The 21758-nt window shown below is 51.4% G+C and overlaps 2 protein-coding genes across 9 annotated transcripts; both read right to left on the reverse strand.

Annotated features, from left to right (window-relative positions):
* Positions 1–147: 147 nt before the first annotated feature.
* On the reverse strand, positions 148–10813 carry HMBS (hydroxymethylbilane synthase). 5 transcript variants are annotated; one of them, XM_086476962.1, is made up of 14 exons: positions 10785–10808; positions 10645–10698; positions 8724–8796; positions 7985–8034; positions 7830–7885; positions 6597–6674; positions 6196–6273; positions 4783–4858; positions 3958–4071; positions 3407–3445; positions 2359–2478; positions 2069–2122; positions 1421–1507; positions 148–1196 (listed from the first exon to the last, which is right to left on the reverse strand). In XM_086476962.1, exons 1-14 carry the CDS (start codon positions 10806–10808, stop codon positions 1023–1025), a joined length of 1077 nt encoding a protein of 358 aa, XP_086333088.1. In that variant the 3' UTR covers positions 148–1022. The 5 variants fall into 5 exon arrangements, with proteins under 5 accessions (XP_086333088.1, XP_086333090.1, XP_086333089.1 ...); XM_086476964.1 differs by lacking the exon at positions 10785–10808 and adding an exon at positions 9266–9559 and having other exon boundaries at positions 10645–10664; XM_086476963.1 differs by lacking the exon at positions 10645–10698 and having other exon boundaries at positions 10785–10813.
* Positions 10814–11005: 192 nt separating this feature from the next.
* Positions 11006–20663, reverse strand: VPS11 (VPS11 core subunit of CORVET and HOPS complexes). 4 transcript variants are annotated; one of them, XM_086476836.1, is made up of 17 exons: positions 20510–20663; positions 19998–20150; positions 19930–19937; positions 19678–19813; positions 18450–18613; positions 18100–18347; positions 17494–17695; positions 17031–17182; positions 15854–16052; positions 15320–15454; positions 14632–14820; positions 14157–14318; positions 13534–13673; positions 13023–13225; positions 12311–12482; positions 11981–12203; positions 11006–11254 (listed from the first exon to the last, which is right to left on the reverse strand). In XM_086476836.1, the coding sequence occupies exons 1-17, from the start codon at positions 20661–20663 to the stop codon at positions 11090–11092; spliced, it is 2805 nt and encodes a 934-aa protein (XP_086332962.1). In that variant the 3' UTR covers positions 11006–11089. The 4 variants fall into 4 exon arrangements, with proteins under 4 accessions (XP_086332962.1, XP_086332963.1, XP_086332959.1 ...); XM_086476837.1 differs by lacking the exon at positions 19930–19937 and having other exon boundaries at positions 17031–17167; positions 20002–20150; XM_086476833.1 differs by lacking the exon at positions 19930–19937 and having other exon boundaries at positions 11007–11254; positions 15320–15463; positions 15866–16052; positions 20002–20150.
* Positions 20664–21758: the final 1095 nt, after the last annotated feature.

Raw genomic sequence — 21758 nt, forward strand, 5'->3', positions numbered from 1 at the left:
CTGGCCGCGGGCGGCGCTGCGGGGCCCGGGAGCGCTGGCGTCCGCAGCGGGCTGACGGCCAGCTGAAGGAACCGGCCCCGCTCAAGTCCAGTCGGGCAAGCTGCGAACAGAGGAGCTGCTCCGTAAAGACTTACACTTACACTGGGGTGCTTATAATTTAACTGTATTTATCTGTTACATTCAGTGGACGTTGCATAGAGAATAAACGATGCTTCGTTTCCAAAGCGGGACCCCGGCAAGGTGCCATTTCAGTGTTTCTGCAAGGCACTGTAACACGTGAGCCCCACAGAGAGGATGGCAGCCCAGCACTGCGTGCAAGGAGCCACAGTAAAAGGAGGGGGCTCCCGGCTAGAGAGAAAGGCACAACAGCCCACATCTGGGCTTCCTCTTCAGTTCCCTGGCGGCTGAGTAGCGCAGATGAATGTCTCAGATCACCCTTGCAGACAAGCGTACAAGGGAAACTAGAGTAGCTGTCCACTTCCTAATTTATTACTGGCCAACTGACAAATGTGCATCTGGCAACTACAAATTTACTTCCTCACCTTCACTGAGACACAAGATGAACATGGCATCTGTGCTGCTTTGCTAGGAGGAACCTGCTATTAAGTAAGTACCTCATAGCAGTCTTCAGCATACTGAGGAGTGAACAGGCCCAAATACTATTAATGACTAAAGTACTTTGGTACTGTCAGCACAGTGCAGCACTTTAGTACCGTCATGGTTGAGTCCCATAATCTGTCATGAGTGCCTAGTTCCTAAATGGAATAGGAGAACACTCACAGATCTTTTTTAAAATATTTTTTAACTCCCTAGCTACAAAAAAATGTTGGAAAAACTTCACAGAGACACTGCAATTTAGAGAAATGCAGAGGGATGAAAACCCTCAACAGCGTAAACTACGCGTTAGTTAGCTTAGTATTTCAAGTTTCTGTGCCCAAACATCGGGTAAGACCGGTGTGAACGCTTAAATAAATCTCTTCCTCCAAAGGAGGATGATAGCGTAGCTGCCAACGCTCGCAGATTTAGCGGGCATCGTTGAGCTGCCTTGCCACGCTAAGGATATGCTTCGCTCCCTTGCTCAGAAGTAAAGCAGCTAGTTCGACACCAAGGTTCTCTGCAGCTTCCTGGGCCCGACCAGGGACATTCTTGGCTGTGATGCCAACATGCTGCACATCGTCGTTTGGTCCATCTTCATCCTGCGAACAGAAACACCTCAACGTAAGGCAGCGGGAAGGAGCGGGAATGAGCGGTTTAAGCCAGATGTGAAAACGGGGCACAGTAATCTGTGGTCCGAGGAGCCTCGAGAACAGTGCGCCGTTACAGTTTTCAAGGAACCAGACCAAAAGTAATCAATCTCAAAAGGTCCGATTCTGTCATTCAGCTTCAGGTTTGGGTTTTGAAGCCACCGTGGTTCACACACCTGTTGGGGATAGTTAACGCTAGTCTGCATAGTCTCCTTCAGGCTATCGGATCCATCCAAACTGTAGACTGCTCCTGTCAGATACAACTTGAAAAGACATACGGAAGGGATTAAAAACACGTTAACAAACCGAAAGCCAACTATCCCCTTCTGAAAAAAACCCACACAACATACAAGCTAAGGCTGGGGGAGAAGGCTTCTGCAGTGCAGTGGGATCAGCAAGAATAGCTGTAAGATGAGTAATCCCTGTTAGGGAAGATGTGACTTCTCAAGGGAAAAGCTGACCTTTTTTCTAGCTTCCCCCCTCCTTAATTGCACTCTGTTGTGTAAAACGACAGATTTTCTGGGGTCGGAAGCGAGACATTCAGCCCTCAGGACAACACTACCTTTAGAGTCGGGGGGGGGTGGGAAGGGAAATCGGGCACTTATTGTAAGGATGTTTTCTAGAAGACTGGGCTTCAGTAGCCAGACCCATTCTCATGCTCCTGCTTCGGACACAAACCCAGAAGGCTCGAGTCAGGAGCCAAGCTGCCCTAGTGGGCTATAAAGGTATCTGCTGGAGTTACCTTCAAGGAAGGATCAGGGAGCATGGAGGCACTGGAATAGGTTTTCAGAAATAATCCCAGATCAATACAAAGTAGGCCTCACCTGGCCATCTTTCAGCACGGTGTTGACGGCGACAGGGACGCTACATCCACCCTCCTAAAACAGAAAGCAGCCGACACTGAGGCCGCTGCCCGACACATTCAAAGCAGAGGCCCCCGAAAAGTTTAGGCCGCACACAACGCCACCTATCTCTTTTCAGACCCTTCTCGATTCAGAAGTAACCTCGACTTGGCACTTTTAGGAAAGCTTAACATTTCCCGTGCTGTGACATCAGGTCAACTAGCAGAGCAGTGTAACCGCTGCAGGCAGAAGAGCAAGGATGCCACACCTACCAGGCGTTTCATAAATGCTCTCTCAGCAATGCAGCATAATACGGTGTCTGCATCATGCAGGGCAGATACCATATTCAGTATCTCTTGGTCTTTGGCACGAACTTCCACCGCTAAGGCACCCTGTAAGAAGAAGAAAAAGAAACATAATAATCTTAGTAACTCCTCAACTTCACGCATCTCTGTGTGCCCTCATCATCGGTCATGAAACAGAACTCAGAGGCTTGGACGCACGTCACCGAGGGAGCAACATTTAAGCGTTTACAGAACTGAATTACAAGTTGCAGAGACGTCCTATAGCAGCTGCTGTAAAGGGAAGATCAGAACTTACTGCAGCCGAACGTTCAAGATCTTGCTGTCACCTCCAGCCATTCTAGAACCTATCTCACTTATGACCCCAACGTCCCTTCCTGATGAGAAGGCTGGATAAATCAAAGCTTGCCAACCGTTTCTCAAGATAAAGATCAAATGCTGAATGAGTGACAGCGACAAAACAATTCTTTCCTAAACTGGAAATGAGATTGAGTAAAAAGAAAAAAAAAAAAACAACACAAAAAAAAACAACCAAAAAAAACCCAAACCCAAAACCACCCAGAGTGTGCTCCGAGGCAGGTGTTTCAGCTCCACCCTGTGGGAGTTAGGACACTGTGCATAAGACATAAGAGAGAAGAAGGGAGCATCGCAGGGCAAAGACACTTCAGTGGCTCCGCACAATTATCCCAGTACAGGGCAACGCTGACCCTGCTAGAGCCTGCCCCGTACCTGCCACGTCACCCCAGCGTAGTCGTGCCACACGCTACCTTTACCGTTTCCTGTTTTTCCGCTTCTGACGGAAATCAGCCCCCACCACACCAGGTGAAAAGAGATTACTACCGTTCTTCCCACAAGCTGGGCCTAAACCAGCATAACGGCCGACAGAAGAGACCAGTGTAGTAGTTCTTTGGCAACCAACACATAGGAAGTATTCGGCACAATTAACTACTCTGACACATCGTACTGCTGCCAGCTTTCAGTGCACAGTACGACTGAAGATACAAAAGTCGTAACGCACCTGTCCAACAGCATACAGACAATCGTCGGGGCTTAGGAGCTGGAAGAAAGTAAAATCAGAGTTAGCGCAAGTTACACTGTTCAGAATATAGGACGCGAGAGCCAAATTCTATTCTCGCCTCTACGTTAACTGATTTTGGGCCTGACCAAAGGAACGTCACCTCCCCCTTCTCGTGCTTCCGTGTTTCCACCCCTAAAGTGAGATAACGCACCTTCTTTCACCTGAACTGTAACGCTTCATGACTTAGCCAACTGGAAAAATCTTAGTCACGCACAGCGCTGCGTTGTTCGACACAATGTTGGGAGATGATCAAACTACAAACTGTTACTGCACCACGGAAAGCTGAACAGCAAAAACTTCCGGATGAAGGAAACAAAACCAACCACCACCACCACCACCAATCCTCCCTGAAGCGCATCAAATCACAACCTAACGTGGCAGGGGATGCAGCAGACTGCGCGCTCATCTTCGACAGGACAGCCGCAAGGTCTGCGAGGCAAGCAGTCGATGGTTCAGGAGAGAATGGTGCGTTCTGCTTTGCTGCTCCTCACCTGGCCGATGCGATTCTCCCAGCCCATTCTCTTCAGCCCAGCAGCAGCCAGGATGATGGCACTGAAGTCTTCCTTCTCATCTAGCTTCTTTAGGCGGGTATTTAAATTCCCTCTCTGCAGAAATGATTAAGCAAGCACAGAAACAGCAGGCAAACGGTCCTAGAACCACCCGACGGTTGCTCGAGTGTGTTGTACAGATTCAAACAGCCTCCAACTGAGAATCAGTCAGAGCACCACCCTAAACGAAGTGTTAAACCTGGACAACTGTTTCATTCAAGAGAATCTCGACAAGCATTACGGAACATTAATTCAAGCACTGACTCTCAAAAGATATGCATGTCATTTAAGTGCATGACAAACACCTGACACCGACTCCTTTTGCACAGCTAAGAACTAGGTTACTAAGACTGAAGGTTTAACGGTGCTTTTTACCACTAGTTCAGCAGCCCACATCGGAACCAAACCCCACCCGGGGCACTGGGAAGCCATCGGCGTTTGAGCGCGCCGCTGCGGTAAACACACAGTAGGCACCCGCCAAGGAGTTTTTCGAACGTTCTTTAACGTACAATTCATCTGCATCCTGAATCTCAGCTAGATTAAGGCTGGCCCCTTCTTGACAGCCTCGTGAGAAAGCAGAGGACAGAATGGGCTATGGTACGCTACGTGCCCCTCTCAGGACAGGTTAGCAGAGGGCAGCCGTTGAGGAAGCAGTTTGTTCTCGTAGGTCAGGTGGTACAGATCAGCCTTGAATCCAGATTTCCCATTAAGTTGCATTTTCCTGTTTGCAGCTTTACCCAGCTCCCACATTTGGCCAGGAAAGGATACAATATCCCTGAATTCTAACTGAGGGAACTTCTTTTTGAGCTGGGCTGCTCTCCGAAGTGAACTGGTTCCAATCACACTGTGGGGAAAATAACATCAATGAAATCCAGAATATTCCTACACTTACCTCCAGCCAGAGATATGTCAGAACTTTAAAGGAAACAAATGACAAATTTTTTTAAATTTTTTTTTTTTAATTGACATGAAGATCCAAGAACCCACCTATGATTTCTATCATCTCCTTAGAAGAAAGAAAAAACACTCTGTGAGGTTTAGCATCAAGCCTGGCTGAAGCTAGATGCAGGCAAGCCACTCCAAAGGAACCAATTTACAGGAGATGCTTCTGGAGGGCAGCCCCTTGCCACCTTCAAGGACTGATGAAACCTCATTTAAAGACCACACTTGTCACAAGGGAAAAAACCAAACCAAACCAAACCAAACCAAACCAAAAAAACACACCCGACCACAAAACAACCCAAAAGAACCTAAACAAACAAACCAACCCCACAACCACCAAGAACAAAACCCAAAACCAACAAAACTCAGGTGCCCCAAACTGAACCAGACATAGGCAGACAAGTGAAGTTACTCAAGTGGAGGGGCTTTGTCAGTAACAGAAAGGCGGTGGGAGGAAAACCTTCAGAAACAGCAGGGTGCATAACTGGAAACCACACAAAACCACCGGTCTGGGCAGTAAGCGTGTCCTTTCGAGAGATGTATGCTATTCACCTTTCTGGGTACCCTGGAACCTAAACCAGAAGTGATTCTCCTGCTCTCTAGGTGTGCAGAAGCGCAAGTCTACGTTTGTGTCACAGCTAGTTTGTTTCTTTAACACAGAAAAAAAAAAAAGCCAGTAGTTAACCTTAATCTGAGTAATTTCACTCACCCGTCTCAGACAAAAGCCTCAATAACCTCTACGAAAAGGCAGATAATTCCAAATGCAAAACTGCTCATGCTCCCAGCAGAACCGTAAGAAAGCAACGCCAAAAAAATAACAAGGAAATCGGAACCGGCTGCGTGAGAACAAGAGCGCGGTTCAGGCCCATGGAAGGTAACATACTGCACCGGACACCCTGTCTCCAGCGTACGCATTCCCCTGCAGTAAGCGCGATACAAAGGAGCAGGAATTCACTCTGCAACTGTGATAAGAAAGGGTCTAACTTGAGAAAACATTGCAACTCAAGGGCAGCTCGAGAGATCCAACCTCACTCGGTGCACAGCTCTCCCGTGAGACAGCGTGGCTCTGTTCAGCAAGCGGGTTCAGCGTAGCGTCTACAGAAAGTTAACGGGAGGCAGCACAAAACCACTACGAGATACAGCAAGAAGCTGTGAGTTGCCGCCGGGAAGTATCAACCAACTTCCCCCCTTCCTTCCATTTTTACACCCGACTGTCTTGCCCTTCCTCTCCTCACTCACCTCTTTTCAGGAAGCAGGCTCAGTGTTTTCCCAGAGTTTTTGGGATGAAAGACAACAGCATCAAGTGGCTCTTCCCTTCTGCAAAATAACACAAGCGCAGAATGGCTGACACCCCATTTAAGGGAAGGCTGTTAAGCTTAGCAGTTCTGCTATCGCTCCCCAGAAGAACCGCCTCTGGCTCCAAAACACCCCCTCACCATCGTAAAAGCAAGAATTTCCAGCAAACCTGCTGGCTATGGAACACTAGGTCAGCTCTAGTGTTTCCACCGTTTCAGAGATTAATCAGAGGATGGTCAAACTCCGAACACCCAGAAGGACCTAAGTGGCTTTTGCCTTCCTACCACTGCCAACACTGCGAAACCCAAGTCCCTCTCCGAACCGAGCCTCGCGGCCACACTTACTTGCAGATGGCGCCGATGGTAAAGCCAGGAGGAAGAGAAGTTGGCAGGTCCTTCAAGGAGTGAACCACAAGGTCAACTCTAGAAATTAGAGGACAGTAATCACTGAACAGATGGTTGACCTCATGCGGTACCCACAGAGGCCCGCAGGTAAATTTTCCACAGAAAAATGTGGATCCACCCCAGGAATTAACTTGGAGAAGAGGGAGCAATTTTGAGATTCTACAGCCAGAATTACTGCAGAATCACTCCAGAAAGGCCGCTTGACCTTTCTCCGTCTCTCTCTTCCCACCTGTAAAATTAAGACAACGCCTTCCTCCCTGCAGCGATGCAAGACACATTACAACGAGAAGGCTGAATGAGGGGAAGACACTGGAGACGTTCGCACGGCGAGTCTCATTGTACCAACACGCAACCGTACGTTGACTGGTATTACCCTCCAAACTGAAAATAACAGCTAGCCAAAGTAAAAGCTCTCTGCTTCGTTTCAAGGCAAACGCACATCATTGTAAATGCTCGAGCCTCCAGTATTTTTTCACCATCTTTACTCAAAAACGCAGTATCTTGTGCCTATGTGTCAGAAATACAGAAGAATATCTCTGGTTTTAAGCCTACTTTACCTAAGACACAAACAGAACTGAAACCCTCCTCAGGATACTGAAAAAAGAATGAAACAAAAAAAAACCACAAACAAACAAAAAAAAACCACACAAAAAAAACACACAAAAAAAAAGGCACTAATCTCTCTCTGCTCCAGCAGGAACCTGAACCCATTTTCTCTGCAGAAAGAAGTAACCCAGAAAGCAGCGCAACACGCCCACGGCCAATTCTCCTGCACGTTTAGCACGCAAGTATCTTAACATGGTAACATTAAACACGTTGTGCAATACGTTAACACCACCAAGCCCAGTATTTTTAAAAGAACATACTGGTAAGCAGGAATTACATTAGATTGCATCCTCTCCAATATGCAGAGAGCACACACACCACAGGAGAAAAAACCCAACTGGGCAAACCAAGCCACACAATAACTCCACTTCAAAACACATGGCCTAAGCCAAGGGTAGAGAGGGGAAAGAAAAAAGGAAAAGACAACGATTTATCAAAGGATTTCTTTCTTAGCCAGAGAGGCAGCAGAACAGAAGGCAACTGGATCACATATGCAGCAAGCGAAAGATGTCCAAAGAGCACCACGAACGAACCCCAGAGGAGGAAGAGAAAGCAACGAGCTCTTACTCGTTTCTTTCAAGTGCATTTTCCAGCTCTTTGGTGAAGAGGCTCTTCTCCCCAATCTACACATAAACAGAGGAACACGAATCACAAAGGAAACATCTGCAAATATATCATCAAATACAGTGACTTCTGGCGTAGAGGAAGGAGAGATCCTTTACCTTGGAAAGCGCAGTGTCCAAGATCTTGTCTCCGGTCGTGGACATGGCAACTGCTCAGAGAGAGAGCACAGGTAAAATGCGAGGCTCGGTCAGAGCTCCTAGCCCTAGGCTGGAAATATCTACATAACGGGTAACGAGCAGTACGACGCCACACTCTGCAGCGTGAACACAGACTCAAGAGGAATATAAAAGCAGCTCACTTCTAGAAATACACTGCGCTCAAGACGAGTGAAATTGACACTTCCTTCACTGTCCTGAAGAACAGAGCTAGGGGAAAGCGGGCAGGTTTTGAGAAGAGCTGACCCTACAGAAATTGCCACGGCCGTTCTCTGGAGGGCCAGTAGACAGGTACTCAGCAGTTCTCTTCAGTGCAAGGCCGGGCTCCCATTATTCCCGTTGAGCGCCTCACGCCCCAGGCAGGACAATGTCCCTAATGCCCAGTGGGATGCGGCCACAGCAACACCAGGTTCTCAAATGGAGCAACGTGACCCCATCTGCATGATATACTCAAGGGCTTCAGTCATCGGGAGCTTATGAAATCCATCTTTCTCCCCTAGAAGAAGCCAGCAGCAGTTGCTCAGCCACACAACCTAACTGACTTCAGACGGCACTCTTAGATAAGGGTGGGGCGAATCCTCCTCCTCCTCGTGACAGCACTCGACACACACCTCTTGCACACAAAGATAAGCGGCTGGCTCCTGCTGCCATCTGCCCCAGGGCAGCATCCAACAAAACTTACCAATCTCAAAGCAGAGGTCAGGGTACAGCTCACGGAGCATCGCGACTACGCTGTCGGTCTGAATCCGGGCCAGCTGCAACGAAGCAGAAAGCAAAGCCCTAAACAAAGAGCACATCGTCCATCCAGTAGCAAGAGAGGACTTTGCCGTTCTTCGGCAGTCTGGCAAGCGCAACCACTACATTCTCTACATCGAAAGCATGAGAAATAAGTAGCCCCAGGTAAAATTGCTCATATGTACAAACTCCCTGAACCACGTGAACTCGTATCACGGCCAGAGCGCTTCACCGAAGAACTTATTCTATCAACTAAGTGGCAGAGTAACATCTCCCCCTGCACAGCGCCACTGTGATCCAAGCACTGACAAGGCAAAGCAAAGCATTTATCGAGCTAGGAAGAGCGACACTAGAGCAGAAGTCTACACACCAGGATTCACGCACTCTACTTCCAGCTGTGTTACTAAGGCCACTAGCTGTCTTCCCAGTCAGAAATTCCACTTCTCTGTATCATCTTGGCGCCCTTATTCATAGACAGCATTTACCTACCTAACTCTGAGCCGCTTGGTTTCGCCTCTGCGGAATGAGACCGCTGAAAGGTGCCTGCTCATCGGCATGCGGGCGGAAAGGTAAGCAAAACCATTCTCCTGTTGCTCAGTGACGAAACAACAAGTCGCATCACGTGCCGGGTACCCTCTGCTTTTTCTAAGAGTATGAATTTTACCAATACTGCAAGTTTTGGGAGAAGTCAGTAAGATCTCACTGTGGCGCTGGAAAAATCTATAGGTGCTGGCAAATATGAGTCACTTATCCTCTGTAAGATCAGAGCTCTATTTCGAGGTTCTACGGACAAAAAAAAAAATTAAAAAAACGTAACAGCCTAAGCCTGCCTGCACAGCAAGAAACAGAACGTAAAGCAGTAAAGAGCAGTAAGAACGTTCCCTCGCATAGGAACAGCGGAAGCAAGTAAAATAAAACCAGAATTACCCTAGCAGAGGGTCACTGCACGCTGCAAGAAGCAGCGGCAGACTCAAGCGACCTCAGGTGGGGTTCAGCTTTTCTCCCACCGATGACCTGCGTAGGCCTGGGGCGATTACCTTTGTTCTCAGGACTGTAGTCTCCCTACGTGTAAAACGAGTACAAGTAGCTGCTTCCCTTCGTGAGGCACCGCGAGAGCCTCGGGTTAGAAAGAGAGGTAGCATGTGCGCACGGCTACGTTCCCTCGCCCCGGTGCCTACACAAAACGCCTTCCCGAAAGCGCGGAATTGTTCCTAGAACGCGCTACCGGCACGAACGAGATCATCCGACCAAAGGCCTGAAGAACGCTTATCTCCGTTGGCGAGCCTGCTCCTCCCTGCCGCGCCCAGCCGGCAAAAGACACCCACCGTATCTCTAGACGCATCCTTTCCCTGGCCTTCGTGGGGGCTGAAGCCACGAGTCGCCCGGGGGTTTAGTGGGGTTGGGGGATCCTTCCCGCCTCCCTAGAAGGGCTGCACAAGCTGAAAACGCCACAGCGAGATCCCGGCTATCCCGGAAGGGCGCTCGCCCCCTCACGCCCCAGTAACTGAACAAAGGCCGCACCGCTTAGAACTGACCGTCCGCCACCTGGGCGCCACGGAAAGCGGCTGCAGAACGTATTCGCGGAGCCCCAGGAGGGGAAGCCGCGGGCGACCGCTCCCCCTGCCGCGGGGGTCTGACTCTCTCGCCGCCCGCAGCTGCGGTGCCGGACCCCGTCCCCTCTGACGCGGCGTTCGCCGAGTCGTTCCTCGCACTGGCGGCCCGGGCGGCTGAACGGCCAGGACCCGGAGGGACGAACGGCTCCGCTCCCACGCAGCGCCGCGCCGCGCCGGCCTCACCTCGGGCTACCCGCGCCTCGGCGGGCCGCGCGTGCCGAGGACGGGAGCTCGCCCCGCGCCCCCGCTGCCTACCTGGCTCCGGCGGGTGCCCACGCGGACCGCTCTGCCGCCCACGCCGTTCTCGCCCTGCGACAACAACCGCGTCAGCACCGTCGCGCGCGCCCTCCCGCGGCCCCGCGCCCGCCGCCAGCCCCCCCAAAACCCCGACTCACGGTGGCCGCGCCCGGCTCGGCCATGATGCCCCCTCGCCCTCAGCGCTCCCCGCACTGCCCCATGGCACCACCCCGCCTCAGGCGTCACGTCCGGCTGCCCACGTGACCGGCGCCCTCCGCCAGCCGGTAACGGCCGCAGCGCTAACGTAGCCCGCCCCCTCCCGAAGGCCCCGCCCCTGCCCTTCCGCCCCGCACTCAACAGTCTGCCCAGCTCGTCGGCTTTATTGAGGGGCCGAAGGACAGAGCGGGGGACGCGGCCGGAGCCCCGCACAGCCGCGGGACGGAGCGGGGAACGCGGCCCGCGGTCAGGTGCTGCGCTTGGCGTGGATAAGCAGGTCCCGCTGCAGGCCGGCCTCGATGGTGGAGGCCGCCTTTCCCGAGGGCAAGTCCGTGATGAGGGTGAGCTTATTGAAGACGCCTCGACCGAAGTAGTCGGCAACAACGGAGAAGCCATCGTTGGAGCACTTGAGCTGCCAGACACAAAGAAGCAGCAGCATCAGCAGCAAAAGCCACCAGCCCCTTTCCCTCCCTGCTGGGCCACAGCCTTTGGCTTAGAGACGCTGCCGCCCGAGGCGCTCCTGGGCCGTTGTAGCTCAGCGCAAGTGCTGTGCGAGCAGCTGCCTCTGCTAAGCTGTTCTGCGCTGCCCGTTCCACCTCTCGTTTCAATCCCACACTTGAGCCGTGCACCGACAACGTAACGAACAATCGCCGTAACCAGGAAAGCGATTGCCTCGGCTAGGCTGTTGTCCGCACGCGTTAACGTGTTCAGCTAACGCTCCATTCTCGACTTTGCCACTTCACCCTTGGGAAACACAATGCAGACGCAACACTTTGGCTGTACCCCAACTGCACTGGCCTGTCCCCATTCCGATTCACATAAATTGTTTTTTCCCTTCTCCTTAATGCGCTCTCTGCAACCTGTTGGCCAGCTGTCACGCTGACCGACAGGTCTCGATCCGTTTCACGTCAGGTGAGAAAAGTTTCTCTTTTGTCTTCGGAGAGCATCAAGGACTCTGTGCCCCTGACATCATGCAGTCACCCTATGGCCCCATGCCTCATCATTATTAGTCGCTGTCAACATAACCTTGTTGAGAAAGTACTTTCACCCTTACCCTTCTCTACCAGCCACTGCAGATCTGTACATGAATCTACACCCTATTTATTTAAACTTGGTAAGACAGGCAACGTTACCCCACCTGATGCTGAAACTGGTCGTGCAGATCTCTCTTCTGCTCCTGGGCTCGGATCATGTCCATCACTTTGCGATTTTCTGGCATGCAGGTAGGACATTCTGAGTCACTCTCAGAGTAGCTTTCAAAGCAATGCTGGTGGAAGGAATGACCGCACAGGAAGTGGACCGAAGGCAGCTCCAGGGCGCTGGTGCAAATGCTGCACTTGGTCTTCTGAAAGATCTTGGGACTGAGAACGAAAGGAGAGAGAAGGGCGAGAAAAAGTGTGGTTTTCTGTAATAAAAGAAAAACAACGGTCCTATCCCGTGGTAGACAAGACTGCATTCAGCCCCGCACCTGGCTTTTAGCTCTTCGATCTCCTGGCGGATCCTTGTAGTTTCTTCTCGGTATTTTTGAATTCTCTGCTCATCCTGCTCTATCTGGCGGCTCTGCTTCTGCAGCTTGTTGACAAGATAATCCTTAATCACAGACAGCGTGGCTGTGGAGTTATGAGCCAGCGTCTGCACAACTGAAAGCAAGAGAGACGTTAGTTTAAACACGAGCAAAAAAAACCTGCAGCTCCACTAACTCCTACGTGGACAGACCGCTTTCCTGTAAAAGGAAGGCCACTTACAGGGAAAGGCACTCAGCATTCTTACTGAATCAGAGAGCTCATTTAAAGACTCTATTTCACTTTGATCTCTTCCAGAAATGGGTGACTGGAAGTACGCTTGGCTAGCTCCGTCCAAAACGGGCAAAGCAAGGATCTAGCGGATCGGCTTCCACTTCAACTTCTCCACCAAGGCACAGCAGGAGCTTCAAGCAAGCCCCTCGCCCCAGCACGCTGACAGAACCGAAAGCGCGTACAGACATCGCTGCGACGGATACCGCAGATCTTTCTTCCTAATTAGGGAGCTGGGACTGGCATTGCTTTTCCCTACAGAGCAGGTTATTACTTCAAATGGCGGGCTCAAACTTCGTTGCTACTTCTCTCCAATTTCTGATCTACAGAGTGCTATAAACTAGCTTCAGCGGGGTTGATTTGGGGGATGCCACCCGTCACTATTACCAAGCAGTGGAGGCATAAGGTTCTTGTTCTCGATGTGTTTCAGCACCGCAGCAATATACTCTTTGCAGTCCTCCTCCTTCCGCGCAAAGTAGCCGAGAGCCTGTTCCCAGAGACAAGCCTCTTGGTCTCCATACAACTCGCACACCTCAATCACCTTCTTGTACTGCTCATTCTGCATGTGGTAGTGCATGATCTGTTGGAAGCTATGCGAGAAAGAGACTCATCAGCCGCAGCAATCCAGCTCTCCTTTCAAGTTGTTACAGGGACCTCAGGTCTTCACCCAGCCATACAATGCCCAGACATTCACACAGGGGCCGACAGGCCTGTCATTCACTCTCTACTTAACTGCCCTGCTCTAACGATAAGATATTTTCAGCTGAGCAATGATCTACAGTGCCCATCTTAAGACACTGAAGAGGTCATTACCAGTGTAAGGCAGGGACATTTATGGCTCAGAAATCCCTGCAGTGGCGGGGAGGGACAGGACCCGACAGACAAAGGCAACACTCACAGTTTGCCCTGCTCGTAGAGGTAGAGGATGCCATCCTTGAAATTGTGCATCTGACATAAGACCAGGGCCTTATCGAAGACCGTTTTGAACCTTCCGCTCTTCAGAAGGGTGAGGGCTTCCTTGTGCAGCTTCTCCTTGATCTACAGAGCAGGGGGAGAGGTTGGGGAGAGCAACACACATACACTAGGAGAACACTTTCAAATAAGACCCAGCAACCGTTAGCAGCTCTTTCAAAGAGGCGGACAGTTTTGCTGTTTGCCCTCTATCGCTTTGAAGCAAACAGGACGTGATTTCTTCCCCTCAAGCAGCCAGCATCCTCAGAGACCGAGGCAAGCACATAGAGCTACTTTTGTGGGAAAGGCATCTGCCCACAGAGGTCGTATTGTCCAGAATCTGTTCTTAAACGACATTCATACAAAACAAGCTCGGCCTCGCTGAAAGGAGTATTCTCCCAGCTAGCAGGCTGCTTTCCCACTTACGAGCCATTCATCCAGCCCCGCGTATGTATTGCCTCATGTTATCGGTACCCATCTGGAAAGGTTATGGGTTGGCAGGAATGCCAACAGGATGCAAAGCCACCACCCAATCTCCCTCTCAAAACACAAAGCTGGAAGAGCTCACACCTGCTCATCTTGTTCATGCGCCCAGTTCTGCAGACGAAGTTCCAGTAAAGTGTCGTAGACACCCTGCGGAGAGTCAGCCTGCACCTCAGTCATGTGCTCCAGAAAAGCCTTCAGTTCTCGGGAGTTGTTTGCGAAGACGGGAATGAACTCCTCCGAATTAGCCTGTAACGCAGCCAAAGTCACACGCCCAGATCAGTCTCAGCCAGGCTGGCGCCTCCCTGCCACGCAGAGCGCTCATTCCCCCAGTCGGTGACACGACGGACATAGCACGGTACGGGACGCCGCCTGTGGCAGGAATCGGTTCTGAGCAATAGCTTTAAGCGGTTTCTTGTCTCTGGGACTACCAGCACGCCAGGACGGGGTTTCTCACGACACCTTTTAGGTATCGGACCAGCACCACAAGGCGCGCAGGAGCACTCGCTTGCCGCAAAGTTGCGACTCGAGGGCAACAACTCTCGGTCAACGCAAACCGTACCTTTTTTCCTTCCAGCATCCCAAGGCCTTCGCTGTCTCCCGCCGGCCGGTAGTCAGTGCAAAGGATCTTCAGCAATTCCGTGGTCTCGTTAGGGACGTGGTGCATCAGGATTTTACCATACCGCTTCATGTTACTCTCTGCCTGATCAAAAGGCAGTTTTCCAATGTAGCGCAAAGCCTCTTGGTAGTTCTGTGGAGGCAGCCAGCAAAACGATCACACGACATGGGCCTCTGCTCTCCACTTCGAGGTTAGGACAGAAAGCATTGAAGGCATGCTGCGAGTATGCCACAAACACCGTTTACTCCGAGTTATCGCCTAGTTCACTAATCCTGCTCGTTTTCCTCCTCGGGGAGGAAGGCCGGCTGCGGCCCAGGAGAAAGAGAGCACGATTTAGACAAATCTCTCACTAAGAACCCTCCCTCCTCTTAAAGGGCACTGGAAAAAGCCACATCTGAAACAGAAGCAGCAAGGCCCTCCGATTTCCACCCCTAGTCTACCGCACAAGCCAAAAGCGGAAAGCCAACGCCCAAGCAGCAGCAGCGGGTGTTGCTACTGCTGCCTCAGCAGTCCTGTCAACACGCTAGCCGCAGGGAAGAGGTCAGTGAAATGGCATTCTCACTAAAGAGGCGGCTAAAGAAGTGGCTTGCTCCCCAGTAAGAACACGGGAGCAATAATAACACCTCCTCACCTTGATGTCCTCCAGCTGGATTTTGAGGTACCATTCATGATGCGCATGCTTCTCTGCCAGGTACACAGCGTGGGAGTAGTAACCCGCTTGACGAAGCACCTTGATGGCCGTTTCCACATCAAAGTGGACCTCGCTCTCGCTCGTCTACAAGAGCAAAAGCAGAAGGATGCTCCCTCAGCACCACTCCCACAGTCCGCAAGCAGCAATCATTTACGTAAGCAGAGGAAAGCCAGAGCAGGGACAACTTGGCACCTGTCATGCAAGTGAAAGGCCACACATGCAGGAAGGAAGTAGTCTAACCGCCTCTCGTTAGCCAGTCACAGTGGCAAAAACCAGCACGCTCCAGACTCAGAGGGCAAACCAGGCAAAGTAGAACGTGACCAAGAGCTTGGAAATAAAGCAGCAAAGGACAGGGATACCGAGGGACAAATCCATTCCTCTCTCTCGCAACAGCCCCACAGGAGCCAATTCACAACATCAGTGCTATCCCTTTTGAGTTACGATAATGACGTAGCAACTTGGCACAATTTCAACTTCCCCCAATACCTTAATGAACTCCTCCAGTTTGGAGCTGTCTTTGAGTTTCGTGTAGCAGTTTAGCAGAAGCGTAGTGTGGTCGGCATTGGCCAGGGACTGCAGGTGGAGCGTCTGCAGATAAGCAGTGAGGTTGTGGATACGCTGAGCGTCCAGGAATTTCCGAATAACGTAAGACGGTTCCAGCTTCCCTATAGTTCTGGGAGGGGAAGAATCACGTTACAAGAGACTGCATACCCAGGAAGTCAAAATAAATCGAGAAATTAACAACTGAGCACGGAGAAGCCTTCACTTCAGCAGGCGTTAACCCACTTGGGACCATTCAGCTACGCATCAGAGGCAACGACTAGTTACGGCGTAAGACCACCCATCCGCACGCACGGTGAAACAACCAACCCTCTACAGAGGCTGCCATCAGGATGACGTTGGCAGCACACAAGGAGTTAATCCTGCTTTCAAGAAGGCAGTCAGAAGACGGACTACGCTCTGACCACAGCTAACTGGGAAGCCCAAAAAAAAAGGGGAACAAGAGCTAAGTTTTCCCTCATTTTGGTCGCATCGCTCAAAGTCAGCTTTAAACGCTCATGCCCACGCAGAGCAGTTCAGCCACAGTTACCCTGACGCTTAACGCAAGTTGACAATAAAACACACGCCGACTCTCGCCAGACGTCAGCGCTCCAAAGTTTCGGTTCTACACCAGCACCACGCTTCGTGGCATTTTGAAGAGACCGAACGTTTAGTTTTTGGAAAGCCCGAAAACAGGCTGCTCCAAGTTTTAAAAAACCCGAGATCTTTTTACAACTGACAGTAAGCTGTTTGAGCTTTTTCGAAGACAACCGCCATACACGGTCAACTCACATCATCCATCTTACCTAGAGCAATCCCTTGTTTATAATGGCCCCACTCCATCCCAGTGTGCCCTCATTATTCATGTTAAAATACAGTCAAAGAGGAGAACTTTATTCTAAGATGTACAAAGCGATTTTCAAGCAACTTTTCCTGAGACTTTTAATCTGAGTGACATGTTTCTCTCTACTGCTAGAATTTTCACCTCAGGTCATGCCTTTTTTTTTTTTTTGGTTTGTTTTGTTTTTAATCCTGGGCCGAAACAGAAATCAAGGCCTCCGTGGCTCCTATCTGTACTACACTGTCACGGCTCCAGAGGACCCCCCCTTACCGGATATACTGCTGGATGGCTCCATCATGGTTCCCCTTGTTATACAGATGATCGCCGTACTGCCGGAAAATCTCTGACAAACCGTCGCTGTCCAAGTGGTGGCTCTTGGCCAGGTTAATGGCCATTTCAAATAAGTTCTTTCTGAACAGCATCTGTTAAATACACGGTAAGAACAAGCAGCGTGAGGGAAATACTGCCCCGCAAGACAAGTTCAAAGGTGTTTCTCCTTTTTGGTGCTGTACACACGCACACACACACACACGCACACACACACATATATATATATATATATGCTCGGGCTTTTAAACACCAAATGCCCTCTAACGCTGGTTAGGCTGAAAAGCTCTATCAGGTCACTCGGTACGTAACTCACCCACCCGAACGGTTCGCTTTTTCAATCTGCAGAGCCAGTACAATCTTGCAGACGTAAGGTAAAGACTAATAACAAAACAGATCTACATGCCTCGAGTTTGGTTTGCGTATCCTTCTCCTGCAGCACGTGAATTTTCCCATCTCTGGTCAGTACATACAGAGAACCCCACTCTGCTAAGACATCCACTATATCATCGAAGATCGAGCTGTATGCAATGAATTTGTTGCACAAGTCATAGATATTCAGGACTTGTTTGTCCGAATTCTGTGCCTCGTTCCCAGCAAACTCTGACCTGGAGAGCAGAAGAACGTTTCAGAGAACAAGGAAAGCGTGACTTGAATTCTTGATACCTGCGCAAACCAGGGATGTCCAGAGAGCAAGACAAACGGGGTTCATTTGGGCGAGCAAACGAAGCGGACCCAGAGGCAAAACACCATGTATCTATACACGAATTCCATCTATGCACTAGGCTGAGACATTCAGAGCACTGGGAAAAAAAAAAACCCTCATTGAGCATGCTTAACTGTGCTACTCTCAGAACGGATTTTAATTGATATAAGGGTCCAGCTGAACCTTAACAACCTCTGACAAAGCTGCAATCGGCCCCAGGAGCGAAGCTTCACAGGGAGCAAGGAAAAAGAGGGAAAGCAGGAAGCTGCAAGAGCGAAAAGAACTCATCTGTTCCGAGGCGCCTACTTTGGAGAAGCCTTTCGGTCCTTGGAGACAATAATGAGGTATCCCCGATACCAGTGAACAATCAGCTTTTGTCCCTCGAAGGCAAAGCATGGGCCGCGTTCGTCCGGTTGATAGAGGTACACACATTCGTTTCCCGCCACAATGAACTGGAGATCCTGGGAGGGGTCGCTGAGAGATGAACAGCGCAATCCACAACCGTGAGTGTCCAGCTCCAGGTGAGGATAGTCTTTCACTGAAAGCATATAAGACTGCAGAGGAAAGGCAAGGTTTTGGGGATCGCTCCGAACGAGACTCTGAAGCCAACGTGATTTGCAAGTCAGAGCCTCGTTTTTTTCCAGTTAACTTCCCACCTGGATGTTCTCTGTGGTCACCACAAACAGATGCGTTGTTTTGCCAGACTGCCGGAAAGCAAGGCCAGTAACCGGGTAACCGCCTTCATGCAGGATCTGGGTCTTACTATGCCGATCTCGAGTGATGTCTCCTTTTGTAAGCACCACGCTCCCATCTGCAAAACCTGGTGAAGGGCACAGACTGAACTGTTACTTCTAGGGCACACCTGAAGCATCATCCAGCGTGAGTTAGGGCAGCCCCAGTCAGAGACACCACCTCGCTCACCAGCAAGGGGTTAGGTAATAGGATTGCCGCAGTTCTCACGTCAAGGGCGTACGTGCCAAACCACCCCCAATTGCTCCCGTTACGGTTCCGAGCTGTCACCCGACTGCACACAGGACATCGCTGTTCGGCGAGGTTCGATCTGCCTTCCAGGCACAAAGTGCATTGGCAGGTTAGTTTTCATTGAGTCTGTCTGTACTTTGTTTTACAAACAGCTTTCTCATCCACCAATTGTTACCATTGTGCTGATGCACTTGCTCATTCAAAACACACTTTGCGCTGTAAGAAGACTAGAGGGAGATTTCCCAAGGGCAAGCCAAACGTGCAGCTTTCACAGCTTGCCGACAGCCCCGGTCCTGCCAGTTGTGCCAGGGTGGAAGGCCACAACGCGCGCACGGAAAGCTTTTGGATTTCAGAACAGGGACCGGCTCACTGAAAGCGCTCGTAACTCACGACGTTACTGCTCTTACCCTGTCACAAGTTGAGCAAGAAACATTACAAAGGAACGGTTAAATTCAAAAAGAGAAATTGGCTTTTTTCTTTGAAAAAAAGGTTTCTATACAGGGCTTGAAAAAAATCTCTCAGTAACATTCAGTATCACAAAACCTACGGGGTTTTTTTGCCTGTACTACAAAGAAAGCTCAATTTAGTACTACGTTCAATAAACGTGTAACCTTACTGTGGCAGGGAAAAATGACACCAACCAAAACTACGTGCTTCCCTTTTAAGTACCAAAGCTATTATTGTAATATATACAGACTCAGGCTAAGTTTATGTATTTATCTTCTCAAGCTCTCTGACAGTGCAAGTCACGTTATCTCTTTGCAAGAACAACATAAAAACTGCGTGAGAAGAAAAACTGTCAGGATGTTCTTTGCCGATTTTTGTGCTATCTAGTCATTTTCCTTACATCGGAGTAAGGACTGTAACATTTTTCTTAAGCTATTACCGTTCAGTTTTACTTACCAATCGCCATGAAATTAAGGTTCTCGTGGACAGTCAGGCAGGACACGACTGTGGGCTTGTTACCTGGTATCGCTGGAAAAATTCGTGTGCAAAGAGGATTTCCACCATCTCGTTTCTCCAGGTTCCAGACTTTAACCTACAAATGACAATGATCTGGCATAAGCAGAACGTGAGGTGTTGGGAGGCCAAGGCCTGGCATCAAACGTAACAGTGCCCAGAATGAGCAAGCTACTTAAGGTAAGAAAGGTCAACCAAGGGAACTGCAGCGGTCTTAAGGAAGACCCCGCTACAAATGTACTTTCCTCTCTTTGTCATTCGACTTACCAAGGGGTTAATACCCTCTTCATCCTCACCGACAGAAACCAAGATACTGTGCTGCTTCAGCTGGTACAGATGCGTTACCCTTAGCTTGTAAGCTTGGAAACTACTGAGTTGCAAGGAGCGGGGCAAAAACCAAATCTGACCTTCCATATGTAGATCACAGTTAAGGCACACAAAGGGAAAAAACCCCGAACCCCCATCTCCAGCCACATCAGAACCAAGCCCCTTAATGCCCGCTGACCGCTGGGGAGACTACAGGGGACACGCCGTTGCAGAGCGACCCGAGAGCACCAGAACACCCCGAGGCCTTTCGTTCCCAGGCCAGGGACAGCGCAGGAACCTGCCGCATCCCCAAGGCTGGAGCTCCCCCAGGCCCGCGCGGGGGCCGCGCCCGCGCCCAACAGCACCAGGGACTCGCCCGCGCCGCAGCTCCCGGACCCGCCGGGCCCCGCCGAGCCCCGCCCGGGCCAAAGCGCCCGGCCCCGCCGCCTCCCGCCGCCGCGCAGGATATCCCCGAACACGAGGCTGCCCCGGCCCGAGTCGCAGACCGCGATGCCCGGGGGCAGCGCAAAGGGCTTCCCGCCGGTCCCGTCCGGCCCCGGCGGCTCCTTCACCATCTCTCTGTCAAAGAAGACGAAGCGGCGCCACTGCAGGTAGGCCGCCATCTTGGGGACCGGCGAGCCCCCTCGCTTCTCACGTGACCTATTTCCCCGCCCCTTCAGGTCACGAGGCAGCGCACGGCGTGGCGCGCTCGCTGCTCCGCACCGCGCATGCGCACGCAGCGCGCAGAGACGCCGGGGACGCTCAGCCGTCGGAGGGGGCGGACGCAGCGGTGGCTTCGGGGCTCTGGGGCCGGAGCGGCGGAGGGTGGCGGCGGCGGCCGCCTCGTACAGGCCCGGGAGGTGCCAGGCGGTCGCCGGAGGAGTCCGCCGCTTCAGCCCCGTCACAGCACGGCTTGCCCGGGGGCCGCATCTGCTAGTGCTGTCCTGCTTTCAGCGCCGCGCTGTTTTCACGCATGCGTGTGCACGCACGCACTCCCACGCACGCAGGGGGCAGGAGAGCCATCGCTGGCGGGTTCGTAGTATGGCGTGACCGTGTTGTCGTTGCCGGGCCCACATCTCCACCCCATTTGATTTCTCCAGCGCTAACTGCCCACGTGCGGCTTTGGCCAGCGGCTCTGCGCTACCTGTGGGGAAGCTGCGCCATGAACAGGGCTCGGGGCGGAACCGTTGCTGCCCAGGGCCGGAGAGATCGGCCCTGGGAGGGGGTGTGGAGCAAGGGCTTGTGCCCCCATTCGTCAGAGCTTTATACCGGCAGCGCCACCCGAGACTATGTGAGCCAGCATTTCCTATGGCTCCCCGCTTCTCTGCTACGTCAAGAGCTCATCTGCCAAAGGGCAGGCATCGGCACTAGCTTGGTTTCACAGCTGTGTCCGTCTTTACCGACGCTGTGTGGCCCAGGAGCACGATCTGACTGAGTTCATTTGCCGTTGTCACCTCTAGGAGCTGAGCAGAGAAGGTGGGGGGAAAGGGAGTGGGGCACGTGTCAAAACCCTGTGCTGAAGTGTCCGAGGAGCCTGAAGCAGCATCAGCTGCTGGCTCTGCCTTGAGACACCCACCTCGATCATGTGCCTGCGTGGTAGGGTCGCCCTGGCCACCAGCTAAGCTCCGGCTACCCTGCAGCAGGAGAGGGGAGAGATCTGGAAGAGCAAAAGCTGAAAACCTGTGGATCAAAATAAAGACAGTTAAACAGGGGAAGCA

The sequence above is a fragment of the Leptosomus discolor genome, chromosome 22, assembly GCF_034619465.1.
Source record: "Leptosomus discolor isolate bLepDis1 chromosome 22, bLepDis1.hap2, whole genome shotgun sequence".
Classification (NCBI taxonomy): Eukaryota; Metazoa; Chordata; class Aves; order Leptosomiformes; family Leptosomidae; genus Leptosomus; species Leptosomus discolor.

What these genes read in the sequence shown, in the direction of transcription:
- HMBS (XM_086476962.1), bottom strand. Translation starts at nt 10,808, where the DNA reads ATGGCCGAGCCGGGCGCGGCCACC. An exon ending in TGGACACTGCGCTTTCCAAG is followed by an intron (nt 7,886 to 7,984) that starts GTAAAGGATCTC and finishes GTTTATGTGTAG; the next exon opens with ATTGGGGAGAAGAGCCTCTT. An exon ending in GGGAGAATCGCATCGGCCAG is followed by an intron (nt 3,446 to 3,957) that starts GTGAGGAGCAGC and finishes ACTTTCTTCCAG; the next exon opens with CTCCTAAGCCCCGACGATTG.
- VPS11 (XM_086476836.1), bottom strand. Translation starts at nt 20,663, where the DNA reads ATGGCGGCCTACCTGCAGTGGCGCCGCTTCGTCTTCTTTGACAGAGAG. An exon ending in CCTTAATTTCATGGCGATTG is followed by an intron (nt 18,614 to 19,677) that starts GTAAGTAAAACT and finishes GCCCTTCACCAG; the next exon opens with GTTTTGCAGATGGGAGCGTG. An exon ending in ATCGAAGAGCTAAAAGCCAG is followed by an intron (nt 12,204 to 12,310) that starts GTGCGGGGCTGA and finishes TTTCGTTCTCAG; the next exon opens with TCCCAAGATCTTTCAGAAGA.